General features: G+C 37.9%; 1 protein-coding gene across 1 annotated transcript in view; it reads right to left on the bottom strand.

Moving 5' to 3' along the window:
- The window catches only part of TTC3 (tetratricopeptide repeat domain 3), a 58,456-nt gene that overhangs the window by 3,277 nt on the left and 43,662 nt on the right, over positions 1-11,517 (bottom strand). Inside the window, exons 28-41 of the mRNA XM_057377217.1 lie at positions 10,651-10,914; positions 10,254-10,300; positions 8,716-8,772; positions 7,574-7,650; positions 7,320-7,472; positions 6,191-7,091; positions 5,120-5,185; positions 4,538-4,687; positions 4,132-4,271; positions 3,412-3,480; positions 2,932-3,028; positions 2,548-2,648; positions 1,648-1,741; positions 1,135-1,233 (exon numbers count right to left, since the gene is read on the bottom strand). Coding sequence (XP_057233200.1) covers positions 1,135-1,233; positions 1,648-1,741; positions 2,548-2,648; positions 2,932-3,028; positions 3,412-3,480; positions 4,132-4,271; positions 4,538-4,687; positions 5,120-5,185; positions 6,191-7,091; positions 7,320-7,472; positions 7,574-7,650; positions 8,716-8,772; positions 10,254-10,300; positions 10,651-10,914 — 2,315 coding nt within the window. The remainder of the gene's footprint in view (positions 1-1,134; positions 1,234-1,647; positions 1,742-2,547; positions 2,649-2,931; positions 3,029-3,411; positions 3,481-4,131; positions 4,272-4,537; positions 4,688-5,119; positions 5,186-6,190; positions 7,092-7,319; positions 7,473-7,573; positions 7,651-8,715; positions 8,773-10,253; positions 10,301-10,650; positions 10,915-11,517) is intronic.

The following is an 11,517-nucleotide window of genomic DNA, read 5'->3' as shown; positions in this document are numbered from 1 at the left end:
AAAAAAAAAAAAAAATCCAAAATCTAAAAGGGACCAATCACAGGGTCCAGAAGAAGCTGCTGTGATTTTGGCAGGCGTTGGTGGAGCTGTTGGGCCGTGAGAAGATGTTTGTGAAGGGGATTTCTCAGGGCTGTTCTCATTCCAGATTCATTCCCATCAATGGCTCTGCTCCACCTCCTTCCCTCCTGGCTGGGAGCTGATTGTGGTGTTTGCCACAGGGTGGGGAAGGAKTTCCTTCAGGGAATTTCCCCATGRAAAGGGTRCTCAGGCCTTGGCAGGGGYTGCCCAGGGAGCTTTGGAGTCCCCATCCCTGGAGGTGTCCCAGGAAGKGCTGGAGGTGGCACTGAGTGCTCTGGGCTGGGGACAAGGTGGGCATYGAGCACAGCTGGCACTSCATGGGCTGGGAGGGCTTTTCCACCTCAGGGATTCCGGGATTCTGCATAAGGGGGTTTGTCCCAGTGGATTTTGGGGCTGTTTACCCTGAAGAAGGCTCCAGGGAGAGCTCAGAGCCCCTTGCAGGACCTAAAGGAGCTCCAAGAGAGCTGGAGAGGGATTGGGGACAAGGGCTGGAGGGACAGGAGCCAGGGAATGGCTTCCCAGTGCCAGAGGGCAGGGCCAGATGGGATATTGGGCAGGAATTGTTCCCTGGGAGGGTGGGCAGGMCCTGGCACAGGGTGCCCAGAGAAGCTGTGGCTGCCCCTGGATCCCTTTGAGTGCCCAAGGCCAGGCTGGACATTGGGGCTGGGAGCAGCCTGGGATGGTCGAAGGTGTCCCTGCCATGGGTGTGGTGGCACTGGATGGGATTTAAGGTTTTTCCAACCAAACCCCTCTGGAATTCCAGGATTTTGCTGCTCCAGGAAGCCCCTGATGTACAAACCCATGAGTGATGCATTTCCAAGGTAACTTTGAACAGCTGGAGCCTCTCCCAGAGTTGGGAATTTGCTTCCCCCTGGCATCCTCCACCTTCACCTCCATCCCCTGTTCCTCAGGAGCATCCGCTGGCCAGCAGGGAGACCTGGCTTCCTGTGCCCAAGGCTGCACATTCCCATCCTTCCCGGACATTTCCTACCAAGCTGAGGGAAATTCCGAGGGAATTCCAAGGATTGGAGGCACTGGGGGAGGTGGGATACTCACAACAGCTCCCTGAGGAGAGGGAACATCCACAATCTCCACTTTACTCAGGCAGTTCCTGGCCCCGTTTTTCACCTGTTCGATTTTCTCCTCATACTCAGCCTGTGGAAGGAAAACCAACCAAAAACCAACCATCATCATCCTCCCCACCAGCATCCCTCATTAAAAATTCACATTTTACAGCTCAACTTCTCAGAGTTTCCTCCCTTTTTTTTTTCTTTTTAAGTTCCTTGGATTTCTAAAGTTCAAGAACCAAAAAAAACTTGTGAATGTGGGATCCAATTTTGAAGCAAGTGTATAAAAAMCAGATTTTTGCCTTTTAAAAAGTGAATATATCCATTATAAAACTGGGATATTTTTTATCCAGAGTGTCTCTTTTGTCATTAAAAAAATCCCCCTCAACATTTGGAGGATGAGCTATTGGTGTTTTAAAAAAGACATTATTTTAAAACATTATTTAATGTTTCAACTCCCAATGTTTGACTCAAAAGCTTGTGAAGAAAAAGGAAGTTTTACCTCGACTTTTTCCAGCTGTTTCTTGACATTTGAAATAAATATTTCCCACAAATCAATCTGAGATTTCAGCACAGGAGCTGTTGAGGCCGAGCTGCTGAAACATTGAGGATTTCAGTTAAAAATCCAACATTCCCATGATTTTTAAGAGCAGTGGTGCTGTTCCAACAATTCCTCCCTCAAAAATTAATCACAGTTCGAGTTTTCAAGGGATTTCAGGTTAAAATGAGTAACACTGCAGCCTTTTCACAGGGATACTGGGCAGGAATAACTGGGATGATGATGATTATTATTATTATTATTATTTTATTATTATTATTACTGTTATTACTATTACTATTACTATTAACAATTACTATTATTACCCAGATAATCTCATTTCCCCAGCTCAGAAGGACACAAGGATGAGACTCTATTTCCAGCTCAATTTTGTTTGGGGCAATACATTTTACCCTCAATTCTGTGCACTTTTCTATTAACGTTAGAATAATATTTTCTAATATTTTCTATATATATCATGTACTTAATACAATTTTRTCACATAAAATAAATATTTTAAATCTAATTATAATAAAATTAAAATATTCTGTTTCATCTAATTATATTTAAGTATTAAAATAAGTAACTATATATGTAAAATTAGTATTATTTAAAATAGGAAACTTATATATTTATTCTATAATATCATAAAAATATTTAATTATATAAAGATAAATGTTATATATAATATGTATTACATATATATAATATGTYAYATATTATATAMATTATATATAAATATATAAATATASCAATACAATGTTGTTGTATATTATYAATTAATTAATATTATAATTAATTMATATTATTAATAAATAACTAACAGCCAGGAGTGGTGAAATTCCTGGTGGGAACTCCCAGTACCTGCTCAATGCCTTCAGCATCCTGACCTTTCCTTCTGCCTTGGCAATGGTGCCTTTGAGCTTCCAGACTTCAGTTTCCTTCCAGGTCTGGAGCACTGAGACCTGGAACAAAGAAAAAAAAAAGGCAATTTATTTATTTAAAAATGTATTAAAAAAGCAATTWAAAAATAAAAGGGATAAAACATTAAAGTAGATTTTAATAAGAGTTCATGATGACACAAAGTACACACGCAGCTCCTACAGGGAGGAATTAAAATGCAAWTCCCATCTCCAAAATTCCAGTGTTTGATGAAAACCTTTGATATCATTTCCCCACCTCCAATCAGCAAAAACGATCCCAGCTCGAATAAAAAGTTTTGAAGATTTTTTTKGGGTTTGTTTGTACCTCTGCTTTAACAGCTCTTTTCACACACTCCTGGCTGTCACCTTGACTCTTCTTTATCAGCTCTTCCAATTTTCCTTTCTCGTTAGCAAATTTATTACTGGGAAAGGAGAAGAAGTGAAATATTTGARTAACTTTCACAGCAGAGCAGTATTTAAAATTTATTCCATTTTAGAGATTTTCCACAGCTATTAGCATGTAATCAAGGGAAATGTATGAGAGTGTGATTTTCATTATTCTAAATATTGACATTTACTAAATATTGATTAAACATGTACTAAATATTTACTAAATATTGATTATAAGTATTCKGAATATTGATATTTTCATTATTTTAAATATTGGTATTTATTATTTATGAGTGAGCAAAAGCAAACTCACTTAGAGTAAGAAATACAGGTTAAAGTGCTGATTTTCCCCTGAGCCTTTACCCAGAATGAAGCAAAAAAATGTGAATTTTGCTGAAAGGGACAGGAGTTTTACCTGGTTTCCAGAAATGTATTTAAACACTCGTGATATTGCTTTTCCTTGTCATCAGCAGTCTTCAAATACCTACAGGAATAAAATATTTATTAAACTTACTGTGAAAAAAATTCATTAAAAACAGAGAATATGTTCTTCTACAACCACCATGATAACTTGAATGTTTTGGAGATTGTTTAATATTTCTATTGCACAGGAATTATGGAATTCCCAGGCCTGGGAGTGTCCCAGGGATAGTGGAAGGTGTGGAACAAAATGGTCTTTAAAAGGGCCCTTCAAACCCCAACCATCCCGKGATTCTATGCTAAATAGATTTAAATGGATTCCCAATAAATCAGTAATTAATTGAAAAACAGGCTGATGATTTTTTAAGAGAGATTTGGTCCAAACTACTTAAAACTAAAGATAAAATAACAGCGTTCAAGTGCCACAGTGTTCTGAGTTCTGTAAACGGAGAGAGGACATTGAAATACAGCAGCAAGTGTCAAATCTGATTAGAAGAATTATTGCTAAATTTGTTTCAGCAGTTACCTAAAGCTGTTTTAGGTGTTTAGCTGTAATTGGCCCAAAAATTCAAAATAAGAAAGTGGCCAAGTACCTTGCTGTGAGAAATGCCTGGCTGGTTCCACAGCTGAGGTTTATTTTAAATATTTCTGAAGTTTTTACAGTGTCAGGACAAGGGAATGCAAATCAATTTACAAAATCTATTCACAGTTGTACCTCTCATTGGTCTCTGAGTGCTTTTTAGCTGTGCTCCTCAGTGCTTTTAAATTATCTCGATTTTCTTTCTTCTCCTGCTGCCATTTCTTCAGCTGCGCTTCYGAGTCCTGGTGGAACCAATCCAGCTCGTTCTGGGAGACCTGAGAGCAGGAAAAAAGAAACCTTTTCCTTCAGAAAAGTGTTTTAATCAAATGCAGTTTGGAGCAGAGTGAGGSTATTGATGATCAATGATAAAATCATGGCATGGTTTGGGTGGGGAGGGACCTTAAATCCCATCCCATGRCACCCACCCCATTCCACACCTCCCACCACCCCAGGGTGCTCCAAATCCCAGTGTCCACCCTGGCCCTGGACACTCCCAGGGTTGGGAATTCCACACGCTCTGCTCCACAGGGACAAGCTTTACCTCAGTYTCTTCAACACTTTTTTTCAGGAGCTCTTCCAAAGCTGTGATTTCCTCCGATCTTCTGTTTTGTAGCTGCTCAAATTTCTCCTCAGCCTCTTKCAGTTTTTCTTTCAATACCTGGTGCTCCTTCTCCATGCGGAGGATATCTCCCTGAAAATTAATCAGTTACAAAAACCAGTCCAATTTGTACCTGGTACCAGTTCAAAGGCCACGTTTTTTCACTTTTATCTCCTGCTGCAGACGTAAATCTGCTGTTGACATCACTCTGAACTGTCTGTGTGMCCAAATGGAAGATTTAAATCAAGGTTTTCAGAGAGGAAATACCCTGAAACATTCCACATCTGAATAGCTTAGGACAAACCAGCAGAACAAATATCAAAAATCAGAGCAAAGCTCAAAAATCATCTTCTTGTGTGTCTTTTGATGTTCCCAAGAACACAAWAACAGCCAAACAACCCAAAATACCAAATTTCTGTTAAAACCTGTCCTTTTCAGAGAACTTTTATTTCTTCACTATTCAGTTTTTGGSCATTCCTTTCACCTCCCCCAGGAGAAATGGAAACAAGGCTGCAGGGAACTCACTTGGTGATTTTCAAAAGGATGGAAAGGCAAAGTGTTGGTTTCCCTATCAGCAGCTTCCTGGTTTACCTGGAACACAAAAAAATAAAGAGTAAATTCAAAAACTTCTCAGTTCAGGGATGCAGCTGCTCTGGTTTGGAGCTTTGGTACCTCACCCCCAGTTTTACAAACCCAATTCTAAGCCAGGTCTAAATGATGCAGGAAAACATTGTGGAGGTGCTTCTGAATGGGATTTACTTTCCTTTCCCTGATTTTATTGACCACAAGCAATTCCATGGACTTCTGTGAATCCCTGGGCAAAGCCCTGCTCTAAATGTCTGAAAATWTAAGATTTGCAGGAAGTGTCACACACTCCTGTCAGGGAGTTGGAGAGGGAGAAGGCCCCCGCTGAGCCTCCTCTTSTCCACAAATCCAAATCCTCAAATGTCGAAGTGAAAACAAATCCCTGAACTGATCATCAAAATGAAAATCAGAAAAATTTTCAMAAAATGAAAATCAACGACACAGAAGGAATTCCCTTCATCTCTGAAGAGAAGCTGAAGTTGCGTAGCAGCTCCCTCTGGAACACCCAATAAAAAGAGCTGCAAAAACTTCAGGCAGAGCAAAATTCACTGAAACTTCTAAGGAATCATGGAATGGTTTGGGATGGAAGCTCATCCCATTCCAACATAAACCACAGGCAGGGACACCTCCCACTGTCCCAGGCTGCTCCCAGCCCCAATGTCCAGCCTGGCCTTGGGCACTCAAAGGGATCCAGGGGCAGCCACAGCTTCTCTGGGCACCCTGTGCCAGGGCCTGCCCACCCTCCCAGGGAACAATTCCTGCCCAATATCCCATCTGGCCCTGCCCTCTGGCACTGGGAAGCCATTCCCTGGCTCCTGTCCCTGCAGCCCTTGCAAATTGTCTCTCTCCATGGTTCCTGTGGGCTCCTTCAGGCCCTGCAAGGCCACAATGAGCTCAGCCCAAAGCTTCTCCTGTCCAGGCTGAACAATCCCAGCTCTCCCAGCCTTTCCTCCCAGCACAGCTGCTCCATCCCTCTGACCGTMAAACTCCGTCCCATCTCCATTTTCTCACCTGAACAGCCACCATCCTTGTGTGGGGATTGCTCTTMATCCCAGCTTTTCCTCTCCTTCCCTTCTCCTCCTTTACCCCTTTACCCAGTCCAGCCTCATGGGATCCCTTTGGCACAGCAGGATCCGAGTTCTCCGAGTTTTCCGAGCTCTCAGAGTTCTCCAAGTTCTCTGAGTTCTCCAAGTTCTCCAGATTCTCAGAGTTCTCCGCGCTCTCCTGAGGGCCCTGGAGCCCTTTGCTCCCACAGGCTCCTCCGAGGCTGCGTTTCCCACAGGGAATGGCCGATTCCCCGGGATCTGCAGGATCAGCACAAACCCGGCCAGGCCGTGCCAGCGCAGGCCCCACAGGCAGCAGGGGCAGGATCCCATATTGACAACCCCAGGAGCTCTGAGGCACAAACACCGCAGACTCGAAACCCTTTAATAAAACCCTCGAAAACGACGGCCAGTTTCCCACAGAATCGATMCTTTCGTGTTGCAGAAGATTGCCAGGTGTGCAGGAAGCAGGAAAAGAGCAGGGCAGATACTGTGCAGGGCCATAATCGGTGAAATCTGATAAAGGGGGTTCCAAAGGGTACGAGAGCGGCGTGAATTCCTTGGCGCAGGGGTTCAGCTGCAGCCCGCCCTGAGGAGAATTCCCGCAGAGTTTCCCAGTTCCGGGATTTTCCTCGTTATTTCCAGCCTCATTTCTGCTTGGATTTTCTTCAAAAAGCACTGAGTGCTTCCTCAATCCAACAAGATTATCCACCATGATGAAGCGAAGGGATTTCAGCAGGAAGGCCTCCAGGCCGCCTTCATCTTCCACCACCTTCCGCGTTTCCTCGGGGAAATGTTCGTAYTCCCCGACCAATAATTTATTATTAATTTCCAGAGGGCCATGCTCTTCCAAGATTTGAGAAAAATAACTTAAAAAAAAAAAAAAGTTTAAATTTTTACATTGATTAAAAACCTTCATCCAAGTTTTCCCAAGATGAATCTGTTCCTTCAYGGACACACGACACACACCAGAATGCCAATTAACACAAGAATAAAAAAAAATCATAAATTATTGTAAAATTATAAAAATTATAAAAATTACAAAGTGAAATTAACCCCCCCCCCCAAAGCTGCTGAGTGCAGGAATTTATACTCACTCATATAAATTCTCCGAGATTGGATCTAGATTATTATTTGAAAGTCTTTGATAATTGTTACTATTGGAAATATTATAGAGGGCTTCGAATTCCTCCAGTTGCTCCTGGAGATATTCTGGGATTACAAAGGGTTCATTTGTATAATCTCTGTACCTTAAAAATCAGAAAAAAAAATTAAAGTTAACCCAGATTTGGCATTTTTAAGGGATCCTTCTCCAGGAGTTTGGGCACGAAAAGCAGAATAAAATACTCACAAATTATTTTCTTCTATAAATATCTTCTCTTCATCTCGTGGTGCTGTACTAACCCCACTGGATAATACTAAAATAGACTGATTAAAAACAGATTTCTTTTAGTTTTTACCTCACAAAAGCTTTTAGAAAACAATCCACTGCCAAKACCAGGAGTAACTCATTTACACCAAATTTTGTTCCATATATTCATCATGTTCATTATGAACATAAATTATCAGTGCTAAGCCACAGCAAGAAAATCCTTAATTTAAAATTATTTATTTATTCTTCAGGAAGAAAGGAATTTAGGAAAAAAAAAATCAGGATATTCAGCCCCAAATCCTTCTTTTTTTACCGATTTAATCAGAATTTAATCTAATTTTCTTTACATTTAATGCTGTAACAACTTTACCACAAGGCAGAGTTATCCCTAATTTCACATGGTTTAATGTGCCCTTGATTATTAGTGGGTACCACATTTTTAGTTGTCTTAATTTTTATTACCTAAAAATTTCAGAAATACACCAAAAAAATGCACCCAATCAGAAAAAATAAACCCTGGCTGATGAGAAGAGGCAAAATTTGAAGTTTCCTCCTGAAATTCTAGAAAAATTATAGAAAGGTTGGGGGATGAGACTGGGATGAGGTTTTCAAATAAAGCAAAATTCTCCGAAAGGCAGCAGAAAATTCATGAAGAAAATAATTCTGAGCAAAATCTATAGAATAATCAATAATTACCAACGTTTCTGAGCATTAAATGGAACTCCTGCACTGAATTCACATCTTCCCACGTSGAAAATTAAATTCAAAACAATAATTCGGAATTAAACCAGGGAAGATGACTCTAGTCAGAGCCAAAATGAGTCATAAATAACTTGGGAAGTTTAGAAATAGCTTTTTTTTAGGGAAGATTTTAACCAAATTAGGTTTAACACTGTTTTTCTACTTCAGGAAGAGCTGCTTCAATAATGAATCTCCTCAAGGGATTCAGGAAAACAGCCCCTATCCGTGTGAATGCCAGGAAATCTTAAAAAATCCTAATTTTTAGATGGGTTTTTAGTAGTAAATAAGTGGTATCTGCTTGATTTAGCAAATATTATTCAAATTATTCAATGGAATAATTATTCAATATTCAAAATACTCAAATCCAGAATATTACTGACCTTTGAATCTTTCAAATTTTTCTTCCTGGTTTTATTTTTAACTTTGATTTCATTATTCTGAAACAGAATAAAAAAAAATTGAAGGCGCAAGGTTGGCAAATTCCAAGATGGACAAAGATGAAGGAATTAAATTCTAATTAATCTAATTAATTAATTCCTGGAACAGGATTGTGATTACACATGAACAGAATTTTACTCACACTAATTAACTCACAGGTTATTTTAGGCTGTAACATTGAAATAAAAGTTTTATTGGGATAGTTTTAATTTAATTTCTGGGATTTTCCAATTCGTGAAATGGAAGAGCAAAAAAAGAAATTCTGCGTTTTATTGGTGCGTACATTACAAATTCTGCATTTTCTTAATATGTGTATTAAAAAATCTGCATTTGATTAATGTGGACATACAAAAATGTACCCTGATGTGTACTTTAAAAATTCTGCCTTTTTTTAATATGTACATCCAAAATTCTGCATTGTATTAATGTGTGCATTAAAAATTCTGTGTTTTATAAATACGTACATTAAAAATTCTGCATTTTGTTACTGTGGACATAAAAAATTCTGCTTTTTGTTACTATCTATATTAAAAATTCTGCATTTTATTAATGCGTACATTAAAAATTTTGCATTTTGTTAACATGTACATTCAGAATCTGTATTTTATTGATGTGCACATTAAAAATTCTGCTTTTTGTTACTATCTATATTAAAAATTCTGCATTTTAAGGCATACATTAAAAATTCTGCATTTTATTGATGTGCACATTAAAAATTCTGCTATTTGTTAATATGTACATAAAAAATCCTGCATTTTGTTAATATGTACATTTAAAATTTTGCATTTTAATCATATGAACATTAAAAATTCTGCGTTTTGATAGTGTGTACATTAAAAATTCTGCATTACATTAAGATATAAATTTTAAATTCTGCATTTTTTTAATATGCACAAATTCTGCAATTTGTTAATATGAACATTAACAATTCTGCATTTTGTTAATAGGTATATTAAAAATTCTACATTTTATTAATGTGGACATAAAAAATTCTGCATTTTATTAATGTGGACATTAAAAATTCTGCATTTTGTTAACGTGTATATTAAAAATTCTGTATTGTGTTAATGTGTATTCAAAATTCTGAATTTTGTTAATGCAGACCTTAAAATTCTGCATTTTTTAAATTAATTAATCCTAAAGCTTTATTCTGTATCAGAAGGGAATTTTGGATTTGTAAAGAAAACTCATCTACAGGCAAGAACTTTAAATGAGAGCGCTTCAAACACAGAATTAAAATACAAAACATTTCTGCCAGCTGGGATGGGTTTTAGTGATGACACCAATTAAAAATCAATTCAGAATGAGGCAACACCTTACTRATTATTATTAGATAATTCAAATATCAAATAATTTAATAAAAGGGAGTTAAAATTGATTAAATCCCCAGTCAAGTCTGAAGGATGAGCCTGCAAAGATTTAATCTTCAAAAATAAAATTTCTTCCTGAGCTGAGATCAAAATAAATTCAGTCTACTTACTGATAAATTTTCATTTCCTTGTTTCTTTAATATAATGGTTGGGTCATCTGTTGAGAGGAGAAAAATAATGATGATTAATGGAAATAATAATAATAATAATAATAATAATAATAATAATAATAATAATAATAATAATAATAATAATAACAATAATAACAACAACAACAACAACAACAACAACAACAACAACAACAATAATCATATTTGAGCTCGTTTATGATTTCCCTGTGAAATCTCAGGAATTATGGTTACAATCCTTTATCCAGCACCACCAAAGCAGCTCCAGACCTGCAGCTGCAGAACTTTTTATGGTAAAAACTGAACAACAAACACTGATTTTTAAATTTTAAAAACTGATATTCGCTGGAAATGTTCGCTTCAACATTTGCCTACTCACCCATTTTATCAAAAAATTCATCTAAAGCTTGATGGAGATCTGGGAAATGTTCTCTGTTTTCTTCTAAAAGCCATATAAAACAACGGGYTTTCTCTAAGGGAGGTTTGAGGAAATAATCACAGATTTCTTCTTTTCCACCAGGAGCTGTCACAATATCGAATTTATTGCTGTATTTCTGGTTCCACAGCGGGATTAAAATAGACATGTCAAGCTCTTGCAGAACTTGGCCATATTGATGAATAAAATTTTTTGTAGCTGTCAGACCTGGAAGAGAAAAAATCCCAATATTTCATCCCAGCATCAAAGTTTTAATGCTTAAAATGTGATATTCCTCCTCAAATGGGAGGAGTTTGCTCTGGAAATTCARTATACAGATGATTTTGTGTCTTGAAAATTCAAACAGAAAATGCCAAGTGGGGTTGATAAAATAAATCCTACTCTCATCAATTATTATTTTTATCATTAATCTATATGAATTCTTGAAAGGAAATGGATAGGATAGAGCAGAATGAAGAACCCCAAAACCCAAATTCCACTTTCCTCCAATCATAAATCTGTCAGGAAACTGCAGAGCATCAACATTAAATTATGTCCAAGTTGTCTGACAGCCTTAATGGCAAAACCCCACCATTATTTACTCTCCAGACACAAATTCTTTTCAGAAATATCAGAATTTAGATGATTTATCAGAATTGAATTTATCAGAATTTATCAGAATTCATCAGAATTTATCAGAATTTGGGCCCACTGGGGAATTCCAAGGCAATTAAAACTGAAATATGTTCTGTTTTCTCTTTCCTTCACGGCCAAAGCCCCGCAGAGCTCCTGCTTTACTCAGGTCATGAGGTGATGGAAAAAGTGAAAAAA

This window comes from Malurus melanocephalus, unplaced genomic scaffold (assembly GCF_030028575.1).
Source record: "Malurus melanocephalus ecotype Western Australia unplaced genomic scaffold, MMel_1.1 scaffold_307, whole genome shotgun sequence".
Lineage (NCBI taxonomy): Eukaryota > Metazoa > Chordata > Aves > Passeriformes > Maluridae > Malurus > Malurus melanocephalus.
Note: the sequence above shows the minus strand (reverse complement) of the source record. Positions and strands in the feature narration are given on the sequence as shown.